Here is a 12795-nt window from a genome sequence, read left to right on the forward strand (position 1 = left end):
TTCTAAGTCTCATCACATCAGTGCAGCTTGTGATATGGGAGGTGATTCTTTTCCAACTTATGGTGTGACTGGGAGAGTCATTACATCATCATCACGTGTGTCACTTAGAAGGAAGCAAACCATCTCTACTCCTGGTTGTGACTGTCGCAGTAGCAGAATTTCGAATCTGAAACACAGAAAAAGAGTAGAGGAACGATAGGGCAACAGCTCATTAACTTACTCTCAAATGGTTCATACAAGAAAGATCTTTGGCCCTGGCCAGTTTTGCTCAGTGGTTACAGTGTTGGCTGTGGACAGAAGGGTCTTGGGTTTGATATCCAATCAAGGGCATGCACCACAGTTGTAAGTTTGATCACTGGCTCTGGTTGGGGCACATGCAGGACGCAACCAGTAGACATTCTCTCACATCTCTCTCTTTCTCGTCTCCCCTCTCCTCCTTCCCTTTCACTCTCTCTAAAAATCAATGGGGAGAAAATATCCTTGGGTGAGGATTTACAAAAAAGACAGATCTTTCTATTATATGTATACTAGAGGCCCGGTGCACAAAATTCGTGCACGGAGGGGGGGGGTGTCCCTCAGCCCAGCCTACATCCTCTCCAATCTGGGACCCCTCGAGAGATGTCTGACTGTCCTCTCACAATCCAGGACTGCTGGCTCCCAACTGCTCGCCTGCCTGCCTTCCTGATTGCCCCTAAATCGCTTCTGCCTGCCAGCCTCATCACCCCCTAACCAGTCCCACGCCAGCCTGATTGATGTCTAACTGCTCCCCTGCCAGCCTGTTTTCCCCCAACTTCCCTCCTCTGCCGGCCTGGTCACTCCTAAATGCCATCCCTTGCAGGGTTGATTGCCTCCAACTGCCCTCCCTTGCAGGCCTGGTGCCTCCCAACTGCCCTCCCCTGCTGGCCATCTTGTGGTGGCCATCTTGTGTCCACATAGGGACAGGATCTATGACCACATGGGGGCAGCTATATTGTGTGTTGGATTGATGGTCAATCTGCATATTACTATTTTCTAGATAGGAGGATAGAGGCCTGGTGCTCGGGTGGGGGCCAGCTGGTTTGCCCTGAAGGGTGTCCTGGATCAGGGTGGGGTTCCCTTGGGGCGTGGAGAGGCCTCAGCAAAGGGCCTGTGGTGGTTTGCAGGCCAGCCAAGCTGCTGGTGACCCAAGCAGAGGCCCTGGTATCTGGAATTTATTTACCTTCTACAATTGAAACTTTGTAGCCTGGAGCAGAGCCAAGCATCCTGCTGGATCCAGCAAAAAATCAGCATCTTGGTCAGGGTGGCAGTCAATCAATCACCTCATAAGGAACTTCCATACAACAGTCTCTGGGAACTCATTGGCAGCGATGGGAGGGAAGGGGTGCACAACCCAGAGCCATAACACTGACTTCTGGGAAATCTCCCTTATCATGCATTATATTGCAGCATGGATATTTCTCTCTCCCTCTCTCTTCCTTTAGGAAATAATAAAATAACTTTTTACTCAAATAAAAAAACACTCTGTTTCAACACCAACCTATTCAGCAGAATCTTTTCCTCAAGGCACTAACACCTTCCCGTGATAAAAACTGCCTGCGTCTAACAAAACCCTCCCTCACGAATCACAGCCTCCCCACTACTGACTGCCCCTGCATTGGCGGTCTCCACAGCAGATATGGTCTCATCATGGAGTTACTAAATAAATAAATAAATAACTGCCTCCAGAATGCTGGCCTCCAGCTCAATAAGCTGGCTGCTTCGGTCATGGAAGCCTCCAAGGAACTGGCTGCCTCAATCATAGCGGCCTCCAGGTGACTGGATGACTCAAGAATGGCCGCCTCCAAGGGAAGAGCTCACATCCTGAACGCACTGGGTCACAATGCCAGCGTAGCAGTCCCCAAGGCCTCACTTGGCAGCGCTGGAGCGGAAAGAGGGGACATATCGACACCCGTGACTTCAGTCCATTCAGAGACGGAATCCTTGCAACCTGGGACAGCCTCCATGATTTTTCAGGGTTTTGCGTTTTGATTTTCTTCATAAGAGATTTTTTGGAACATGAAATTTCAGCACAAAGGACAGAGACAAACTGTTACTCCTGGAATGGCCACAAGAGGGCAACAGAGGATCGCTTTGCCGCAGGAATTGCCTGACAGCGCCCTTGCACGTTTGCTCATCCAAGCATACGATCTTGTCAGTCCAAAGACAAGAAAAACTCTTGGAAAAACGTTACCCCAAAATGGCAATTTTCATCACCTGCGCCTCCTCATGCGCCATCACAGGGCTTACTACAGAGGGGACTCCTGAGCTTTAGGTCCCTCTCTGGAATTTACCTGAGCCTCCTATTACATTGACAGCCTATTTGCTTTTCAACAACACTTCTCGGAGTCTTAGTTCTATACATTGTAAAATTCACACACCGGCCCTCTTTTTTTTTGGTGGTTAATCTTCACACAAGGATATTTTCTTCTTTGATCTTTCAGAGAGAGTGGAAGGGAGGGATGAAGCGCCCAAGACAGAGATAGAAACATTCACGTCAGGGAGAGACATCCATGATTGCATGCCTCCCATACTCTCAGGGGATCAAACTGGAAACCCACAAACATGTTCTTCACTGGGAATCACACAAGGGAACCTTCTGGATGCAGGCACACACTCTAACCGATGACCACACCGGCCAGGCCACATTCCTGGTTCCTAACTTAGAACATTCATTGCGACCAGAACCAGCAGCAACCCTGGGCTCTGCCTCCAGAGAGACTGTAAGATGGGGCAGCGCAGCTCAGGACACGGACAGGGAGGTGATGCTCCAGATAAAAGCCGTCCAGCTGCAGGCCGTGCTCCTGAAATGGGGTCGCTCCCATAGGAAAGGCTCCCTAATCTCCACCCCGCCTCTCAAATTGGGAAAAATCCATACTGGTTGACCTTTACCTGTGACCTACGGTGGCTCAGGGTACCAAAACCAATTATTTTACAAGGCATGTGGAAGCAAATGATCTAAGGAGACATCCTCCTAAGCGTACAAAATTTAGGGATGGTTTTGGATCATTTACTAAAACTTCTATGCTGTTCCATTAATTTACATGACAATGAATGCAAAAAGCAGTTAGGTATTTGGAATGCGTACTTTTTGGGAAATGGTGAAGCAGCTGATATTTAGGAAAAGGGCAACACACTTGGCAGGTGACAGAATTTCTAAAAATTAAACCACAAGCAGTAGCACATGGACAGGTGGGGGTGCTCAACAGGCTCCTGTGGGCACCTGGAAGACCTAAAGCTGAGGCCTTCCTAACACCAGGTATCGCCATGGAAATCTCTGAGGAAGAAATGGGGGAGAACTATAGGTTCTTTCTTCACTTAAACAACAGTTTAATATCAACATGCAAAGTGCAAAGCTGTGGTCCTCTTTCCTCACACCTTTGAATGGTGCATAAAAGTTTTACATCCAGAAGCTAACTATGTAGTCTTTGCAAACTTACAAGCTTAAAATATCAACAACTTTTCCCCACTTTCATATTCACTGACTTTTAGAGAGGAAAGGGAGAAGATACCAAAACCTCGGAAACACCCGGACCTGGGATCACAGCCGCATTACGAGTCACGTGGCCACATTGTCACAGCTAAAACACATCATTTTTGGGAGAACGTTCATTTAAGCTGGGGAATGTGACACACAAAAGGGCTCAGCACAGAAGCCACAGGAGAGACTGAGGGGTGGCTGTGGCTCCTCAGAAATAAAAGTCACAGCCACAAAGGGGAGCCAAGCCTGAGCAGCCTCACCTGTGGCCCCGCTGCTCGTCCAGGACACTGTGTCACCTCCCGCATCACACCTGGGGGGCTCTCCTCACGTCCTGCACACGCAGCGCACCCACTCTCAGCCTCTTCTTGAGTCCCACCCGGCCGGCCTCTCCTTGAGCCACTAGCCGCACGCGACAAGACCAAGCCAAACAGCTCCCAGGCCACCACTGACCTCAGGTCCGCCAGCCACTTGGGTCACCAGACTTGCCTCAGATTCAACACGCCTATCTCCTCAGTTCCCACTCTGCACACATCCCACAGGTCTTTAGGTTTCCACTAAACTCAAGACCACGCCACTAAATACCAGGCCAGCTCCAGCCTCAAGTAGGGGCCAGCCCCTCATTCCAACCTGGCCCCGCCCCTCCATCAGGAAAAAGCTTCAAGGCTTAGCCTTTTTTTAGTTGTTAATCCTCAAAGGAGGATATTTGCATTGATTTTTTTAAAACAGAGAGTGGGAGGGAGAGGAGGAGACAAGCACATCCATGGGTTGCCTCCCACCTGCAGCCCACCAGGCCAGGAATGGTACTCTTGACCAGAACTGAACCAGTGACCCTTCAGTCCCAGGGCTGACGCTCTAACCACTGAGTAACATGCTAGGGCTGCAGCTGGACTTTTATTTGTGACCTGCTGCTGGCATCATGTCCAAACACCATTTATTATAGAATGCACATTTTTTTCTATTCACCTGAGGAGACATGTTTATCATACAAAATGTATCTTTGTAATTGAATCTATTACTACAACTTCTATTCTGTTTCATTAATTTGTCTATTTAGCCCGGCCAGTGTGGCTCAGTGGTTGAGCATCGACCTATGAACCAGGTCACCATTCGATTCCCGGTCAGGGCACATGCCCAGGTTGCAGGCTCGATCCCCAGTGTGCAGGAGGAAGCTGATCGATGACTCTCTCTCATTGATGCTTCTGCCTCTCTATCCCTCTCCCTTCCTCTCTCCCTAAAAATCAATAAATCGTATCTATTTTTAAATGTGTCTGTTGGGAAGCAGTGCACTCCTGAACCCTGTCCGGAGGAAGTGATCACAAAAAGGGGTCCAACTGGAACCAGGAGGACGCCCCCCAGGAAACTTGTCCTGAGGAAGCGCTGACTTGGAAACAGCTGGAGAAAGTGTTCACAGACTCCAGCTGGCTGCAGTGCACACCACCCCAGGCATCCCCTCTGGCTCTCAAACACTCGCTGGCACTTGACCCTTATATCAGGCACCCTCTCTACCTCCCACACTGCCTGCACCAGGACAGAGACATCGCATCCAGGTCTTTCTTTGCCCGTTTCCGCAGGCGCCAACTGCCCATTAGAGCTGGGCTGGAGTCGGGACACATAATTCACCTCAAGGTCTCCACTGGCCCTCATGTCCCCTGGCCCCTTTCCTCGTGTCCTCTTTCCCATCACATCCTGGTGAAAACAGGGATGGAAATTCAGCTCCAGGTCTTTCTCCTTTTGCCAGGCAAGCGCTGTAACCACACAGGCTGTCTAGAGCCGTGATACAGAGTTCTGCTCAAGGTCTTTCCTGGCCACGTACCCAACAACCACTGTGCCCTTTACAGCGACTGAAGCAGGAAAGGAGAATTTGCCTGCATTTTTCTCCTTGCCCATTAACTCATGATCCCCTCAAAAGGTGTGTGGAAAGGGGGTAAATATTTGTCTCCAGTTCTCTCCTCACCTCTTAGCCAAACACCTGCTCTGCCCCTCACATACTGGCCTACAAGCAGAATGGAAATGTTGCCCCAGGTCTACTGCATTCTCCCCCAGACACCCCTCATCTCCTTCATAGCTGGTTTGAGCCAGGATAGAAAATCTTCCTCCAGCTCTTTCCTCATCCCTTACCCCAGAACTCTCTGTGCAACTCACACAGCAAATGACAGATGTGGATAATAAGAATTGCCCTGACCGGTTTGGCTCAGTGGATAGAGCGTCGGCCTTCAGACTCAAGGGTCCCAGGTTCAATTCCAGTCAAGGGCATGTACCTTGGTTGCAGGCACATCCCCAGTGGGGGGTGTGCAGGAGGCAGCTGATCGATGCTTCTCTCTCATCGATGTTTCTGACTCTCTATCCCTCTCCCTTCCTCTCTGTAAAAAATCAATAAAATATATTTAAAAAAAAAAAAAGAATAAAGATCCTTACTATAAAGGGCTCCTGATGAATAACTGAGCTCCAAAAAAACAATAAAATAAAACCTCTTGTTCATTTCTACACAGGAGCTTCTCATACAAACCTCAATTCAGGGAGTGACCTGCAAATGTCCTACCACATTGAACTGACTGATAAGTCATCTGGACTGAGAGAGAGATGCCAGGACCAGACCAGAACACATACACAGGAGCAGAGTGTACCTGAATTGTATAGTTTGAAAGGAAATTCACTCAGGGCAGCCTGACCCCAGGGCTCCTCAGGGCATGACAAGGACTCCAGTTGGCATTGAGCTAAAGACAAGGACCATCATTAACAGACACCAGACAGCACAGCCAGGCTCGGGCCCCAGAAACAGTGCCCGGTCCCCACAGCAGACCAAGAACCAAAAGCTAAACCTCAGACATAAAGCCAGACCTTGGGCCATGAATGCCAGACACCAGGGGCCAGAGAATGACACAGGACACCTTCCATCAGGCCCTGATGTCATAGCTGCACGTGGACCCCACACAGGAACGCAGGAAACCAGCCACACCCAAACAGAACACAGAACCCAGACCAAGAGCTACACACAATTCTCCCCGAGACCACAGACGCTGCAGTCGGAACTCAGGTCTGTGTTTAGGAACCCAGGCCCCTAAGTAGGCACTGGACACCAGACACCAGTTACCAGACGCCAGACACAGGAGCTGAACCACAGGCCCCAGGCCTCACACTGTCAGCAGGGCTCCAGAGCAGGGGCCCAAGGGTTAGGAAATAATTAGAACTGAATGATAATAAAAATACTACATTACAAGACTTACAGAAAAATGTGCAGTCTTAAGTGCACATATTAGGAAAAGAGACAAGCTGAATACAGGCATTCCTCGGGTTACGTCGGAGATCCGTTCCTACGGTGAGACGTAAGTCGATTTTCGCCGTAACTCGGAACCCACCTACATAAGCACCTACGTCACTCACATGGAGCACATACACAGCAGCAATGAAGTGAAACAGTAAAAAAATTATTAAAAGAAAGATAACAATTCCTGACCTTTACTTGTGGTAAATAAATAATAAAAAACATAATGCACATATGCACATACATCAAAATGACAGAACATGTTTTTTTAAATAAATAAATGGGAGATAGCAACGTAACCACAAAACGACGTACCTCGAGCCCGATATAACCGGAGGACTGCCTGTATTTACAAGTTAGAGTTAGAAGGAACTGTGCATGTACAATTGTCTGGAAAGTTATATACTTGAAGCAGTTTTTAACTCTTGTGTTAGTATTTTGAGTTAATTGTAGTATTCTGAAGAGTTTAAGTAAACTGCAACTAACAAAAGCTATTTTCAATTTAGAAAAAAAGACTAAAGGAAAACATGGAATAGTTTAAAAAGCATAAGAACACAGATTGTGGTTCTAGAGGCCTTTTCTTTGTTCACCTAGTTCAGTCTCTGACACTCACAGGGGGAAATTGTTCCACACGTTTTTGACCAAATTGACCCCCTTTCTAATTTGCACTTCCTCGTGCGTAATTGCAGCAGTTCTGATAGAGGAAATTCTCAAAAACTGATCTTGGGCTGGGTATGCATTTACAATGTTCTTTTGGACAGGGAACAAACCTCTTAGGGTCTTTTATTACTAATAAACTTATCATGTTTATAACTTCCAGTCATAGTTGAAAGACCTAAGCTTAAGATTCAGCTCTGCTCCTGAGAGGCTGTGAGGTTGGCCCCAGCAATGCTCACGTAAACTGTACACTCCTAAGTCCCGTGTCCAGTCTAGAGGATGTGCTCATGGAAAGGTGGTCCCACAGGAATTCCTCACCAAAACTAACACCTGAGACTTGTGCCCCAGAAGCAGTCCAGGCACACACTTCTGGTCCTCACAGGCTGGCCCTGGAGTCCCAGGCCCCTTGGGAAGGCCGGGCTTGCACTGAAGTCAGCCTCTTGATCCCTATGGACTACACACCCCCAACTCTGCTCCCGCCCATGCACATGTGTGCACAGGCTTACTTGCTCACACTCATCCACACGTGCCCTATCACATTCACACTGACCGCTCCCTGAAGCCAGTCGTGCAAACCACCACCCTCCCCTTCCACAATCCAGGCAGCAAGTGTTGAAACAGCCTCTTCCTGGAGGCAGAGCCTCCCCTTCCCCACTGCTGTCCAGTCTCCTTTGTCTGTTTGGGCCCCTACCACTTCCCTCCCGTTCCAGGTTCTGGGTCCTCTCAGCGGAACTCTGAGAACAGGCAGATCCCGGCTCACACACATTCCTGCTTACCTCCTCTTGGACCTGCAGCATCTTCCTCCTGCCCCTTCTCAGAAACTGGAGAGGCCCCAGAGCTGGAGAGGTGCAGGCTCACACACAGTAGGGCCTAGGGGTCCAGCTCTCAGCAGCCAGGCCCCTCCTGGGCCAAGTTCATTTGGGGAGACTGGAGGTACCCCAGGTTCTAGGCCAGGCATCCAAAACCATGCTCTCTCCACACCCAGTCCCTCCTGCAGAGGCACCCCCTCCCGTGGCTCAGGGCCCTGGTTCCCCTTCAGCGATGACAGCATTGCCTTATCTGCCTCGGGCCAATGCTGTTGTGTGTTGGTGGCACAAGTTGGCCTGCGCAGGGCGGGGGCTGTGTCTGTGTCCACAAAGTGATGTGCAGCTTGGCCTGCTGAGTCCCGGGGTGACCTTGGTTGGTCTCTTTCCGGGGTGCCACCTCCCTCATCGCTGTCGGCCCTGGTTAAGGCAGGGCCCTCACTAAGGATGGTGGTGAGAACCCCAGAGAGGCTCCAAGAGCTCCAGGGATGGCAGGAGTGCCTGCAGGTTCCCCTGCCCCTACCTCCCTGGTGTACTGGCCCAGGATTCTGGGGGTGCTTAGAACTGTGTGTTGAAGGGTAGCCCCTATCCTCCTAGCTTGTGCAGGAGGCAACCAATGGATGTGTTTCTCTCACATCAATGTTTATGTCTTTCCCTCTCTCTTCTACTATCTCTAAAAATCAATGGAAAAATATACAACAAAAAAAATGGATAGGGCAGCAGAATGGTGGCTCAGAGGGCAGACAGCACACTCCCATCCCTGGTCTTCAAATGCGTCTTCCCCAGTGTGTTGTGCTTCCCAAGTCCAACCTGCTCCAGGGACTTTCTGTGAAGCCCAGCAGCATGACACAGCACTCAGCTGTGTGTCCTCCGTAAGAGTGGGAGGAAAACATCCATGTGAGACACTGATTGGCTGCTTCCTGAGCACAGGCCCCTACAAGGCCTGGGATGAACCTGAACCCCAGGTACATGCCCTTGACTGGGAATCAAACCAGCCACCCTTTAGTGTGCGAGCACACTCACCACTGAGCCACTATGGCCAGGGCAGTTATTTTCTTAAAGCTGTTTACTCTCCCAGAAGCCAGTGAGACCTTGATGCAGGATTAATATGGTTACTTCAGGAGCAGCAAGATGGAACAGGGGGAGGAGGCCACATCAGATAGCCAGCCAGGAGCATAAAAATGTGCAGGCCCTCTGTGAGGCCTCACCCACCAGCCTTCACATTGTCCTGGGCACAATAAAGTGACTGATGAGAGAAATAGTATCCAACACGTAAGGAGGATCACTCCACGAGTGTTGGGACTAACCTTGGAGGCTCAAGCATCGGTCAGGATAAAAGATGGGGAGGATGCTCTGACCGGTTTGGCTCAGTGGGTAGAGCGTCAGCCTGCGGACTGAAGAGTCCCAGGTTCGATTCCAGTCAAAGGCATGTACCTTGGTTGCAGGCGCATTCACAGTGGGGGGTGTGCAGGAGGCAGCTGATCGATGTTTCTCTCTCATCGATGTTTCCAGCTCTCTACCCCTTTCTCTTCCTCCCTGTAAAAAATCAATAAAATATATTTTTAAAAAAGAAAAGAGATGGGGAGGAGGCTGGGGGATGAGGTGGGTGGTATTGAGCAAAACAACAAACAAAAAAAAACTCCTGGACAGACAACCGTGTGGTCATTGCCAGGGGGAGGAGGGATGGAGGAAGGCGGAAGAGTATGGAGAGGGGGAGATAAATGATGGTGGAGATTTGACTTGGGGTGGTAAACACACAATACAGTTGTACTGATGAGTTACAGAATTGTGCACCTAAAAGCTGTACAATTTCATTAACCAGTATTACCACAATAAATTCCAAAAAACATTTTTGGTAGACAGAAAATAAATTCCAAAAAACATTTTTGGTAGACAGAAAACAGAGACTCTGGGGGCTAAATGAATGTTCTTTAGTATTTTTTAAAATATATTTTTATTGATTTCAGAGACGGGAAGAGGGAGAGATAGAAACATTAATGATGAGAATCATTGATTGACTGCCTCCTACATGACCCCTACTGGGGATCCAGCCTGCAAGCTGGGCATGTGCCCTGACCAGGCATCAAACCGCAACCTCCTGGTTCATAGGTTGATGCGCAACCATGGCCGGGCGCTAACTGAACGTTTTGAACAAACTTGAAATGCCTACCAAACATCAAAGCAGAGATGCTGACTAGGTAGGTGGGCTCCAGGTACCTATCCATTATGGGATGCACATTTGAGAGACACCAGCAAAGACAGCATCAAAGCCACTGATTGAGAAACTGCAAAACCTGGTTCAGGGCAGCACCAGCCCTGGGTCTCCGGCCTGGTCACTAGGAACAAAGGCTGGCTGCAGGGCACACTGCTCCCAGGAGGAGGACCACACAGAGGACTGAGCGCGGGGAGGAACCTGGACTCCAGTGCCCAACCTGGCCTCATCTGTGCTTCCTCTAACACAGGCAATTCGCACACACTCTCACCCATTTTTGTGGTTTTGTTTCTTTCTGTTTTTACTATTTTTTTCTTTACTTAAGTACCACCCGGTGTAACAGCATGCCTTTCCTAAGTGAGCACCAATGTGCAATTATGCAGCTTTCCCCTCACCCTCAGCCATAGTCTAACCCTGAAAACTGAGCAAGACGTTCCTGCCACATGCTGAAACTTCAGTTTACTGCAGCAATCTCTTAAATGGACCTCCGTCTTCCAGCAGCAGGCACCGTTCATCTGAAAACCCACAAACGGGGTCTGTGCTTGTCAGACAGTATTCACTACGCTGGCCTCACATCTGCCCAGCAGCCATGGACCAGGTTCACTGACCGTCCAGGGGCAGGATGGGAGGAGAGGCTAAAAGAAATTGAACCTAAACTCTTCATCTGGAATGTCCAGGGTGGCCTTAGTTCCCCTTTCCAGGCGGGGCCTGCAGACCCTTCGGCTCTTCTTTCTGGCGGCCTCACCCACAGGCTGCACGTGGGCTGAATGGGCTGCTGTGGGAGAGGGGAGAGTGTCAGACAGTAACAGCAGCTAACGCCAACTGGGCCCATACGACTAGAACCACTTTGTATAAATTAACGGATCTACTTCTCAAAGTTACAGGGTCATCACCACACCCCACTGAGAAGCCCAGAATCTCTCCACCCTTGCCGCCTCCAGAGAGGCCTGAGTTCTGTCTCCGGAGGCACAGGCTTCCCCTCGGCAGCCCCGCTGCTCTGGGCCTCTTCCTTTCGCTCCTTAGGCTTTTAGCCCATCAGCCCCTTCCCAGCTCCTCACCGGTCTTGAGAGCCCGCAGGGCTTCGCGCCACTCGGCTTCCATCTGCGCCCTGTAATCCCCGAACAAGGAGCGCATCAGCTGCCGCTTCCGGGGCAGAGGGGTTCTCTCGCTGCGCAGGGTTCGGATTGCCCCAATAGCCTGCTCTTCTGCAGATAAAAACGAAGGACTAGAGACCTCCTCCATCCTCACCTCCTCCGCAAAAGCAACAAGTCCAACTCCTGGCAGCACCTGCAGGCCACCATCCTGTCACAGTCACCTCCCCGCAACTCTACCAAAGCGCCTCTCACTCTGTTTCGGGCTGGGTCTCTGCATCTTGAGGCCCAGTTCCAGCTGCTCCACGCACCAGGCCAGTTCCCGAGCCAGCTGCTCCGCCTGAGAGATCAGAGACAGTGCTTGTGAGAGGCTACCAGGGCCCTGAGGCCCCACCGCCCTCCCTGCCTCAACTCCCGCCAATCCTGCCGGACTCGCACCCAGAAGGCACCCGGGGCCTCCACCCCCGACGCAGGGCCGTCCTTGCCTGGGCCTCCGGGCTTGGAGGGGGTTCCTCTGGGGCCGGCTTTTCGCAAGCCTTCCCGGCTCCATTCGACACAGAGGCCCCTTTACGACTTTTCTTCTTTTGCTTCCTGGAAGCTGCGCCGCCTTCACCGCCTACGGGATGCGCCCTGGGGGTGTCGTCACTGCACACGGGGTGTCCTGAACAGGGACGGACGGGGTGAAACCGGACAGCGGAAGGACGGGGGGGGGGGGGGAGCGGCCCGAGGAACCAGGGACTGCGTGGCGCGCGGGCGGTACCTGGGGCGGGGGCCGCCGGTGTCTCCCGAGCAGGATGTCCCAGGGTCTGGAGAAAAGGGGGCAGCAAGAGGTTCACGAGGGGCAGCCCACGGCCCGAGGCCCCGCCACCCACGCATCCTCTCGACACCGCTCACCGCCATGCGCTGCAGTCGCTGCCGCCGGAACCTACGTAGCAGGAGTCCGCGACGTGATCCGCTCCTCCTCCTCCTCCTCCAGAAACGGTCCGCAGCGCGGCCCGGGAGGTGGGCGGGACCCACGAGGTGGGCGGGGTTCGCGGTGGGCGGGGCCCATGAGATGGGCGGGCCCATGAGATGGGCGGGCCCATGAGATGGGCGGGGCGTGCGGTGGGTGGGCGGCTGCAGGCGTGACGCCCTCTGGAACACGTGTTGGCGCGCACCCGCTAAGTGCAGACGCCGTTGTGGATGAAATGACAGCCGGAGAGGAGGCCGCTGGCTCTCCAAGCTCACCAAGCTCTGTGTCCAGGGGAGCAACAGCAGGCGAACAAACGTGAAGG

General features: G+C 51.4%; 1 protein-coding gene across 2 annotated transcripts; it reads right to left on the reverse strand.

Moving 5' to 3' along the window:
• Positions 1-1362: 1362 nt before the first annotated feature.
• C19H8orf33 (chromosome 19 C8orf33 homolog) lies at positions 1363-12488 on the reverse strand. 2 transcript variants are annotated; one of them, XM_054708344.1, is made up of 7 exons: positions 12416-12488; positions 12282-12327; positions 12007-12182; positions 11777-11861; positions 11489-11635; positions 11082-11205; positions 1363-1454 (listed from the first exon to the last, which is right to left on the reverse strand). In XM_054708344.1, the coding sequence occupies exons 1-7, from the start codon at positions 12419-12421 to the stop codon at positions 1415-1417; spliced, it is 624 nt and encodes a 207-aa protein (XP_054564319.1). In that variant the 5' UTR covers positions 12422-12488; the 3' UTR covers positions 1363-1414. The 2 variants fall into 2 exon arrangements, with proteins under 2 accessions (XP_054564319.1, XP_008157944.2); XM_008159722.3 differs by lacking the exon at positions 1363-1454 and having other exon boundaries at positions 10154-11205.
• Positions 12489-12795: the final 307 nt, after the last annotated feature.

This window comes from Eptesicus fuscus, chromosome 19, assembly GCF_027574615.1.
Source record: "Eptesicus fuscus isolate TK198812 chromosome 19, DD_ASM_mEF_20220401, whole genome shotgun sequence".
Taxonomy (NCBI): Eukaryota; Metazoa; Chordata; class Mammalia; order Chiroptera; family Vespertilionidae; genus Eptesicus; species Eptesicus fuscus.

What these genes read in the sequence shown, in the direction of transcription:
- C19H8orf33 (XM_054708344.1), bottom strand. An exon ending in CCTGCGGGCTCTCAAGACCG is followed by an intron (nt 11,206 to 11,488) that starts GTGAGGAGCTGG and finishes CCTCTCCCACAG; the next exon opens with CAGCCCATTCAGCCCACGTG. An exon ending in ATTCCAGATGAAGAGTTTAG is followed by an intron (nt 1,455 to 11,081) that starts GTTCAATTTCTT and finishes TATTTCCTAAAG; the next exon opens with GAAGAGAGAGGGAGAGAGAA.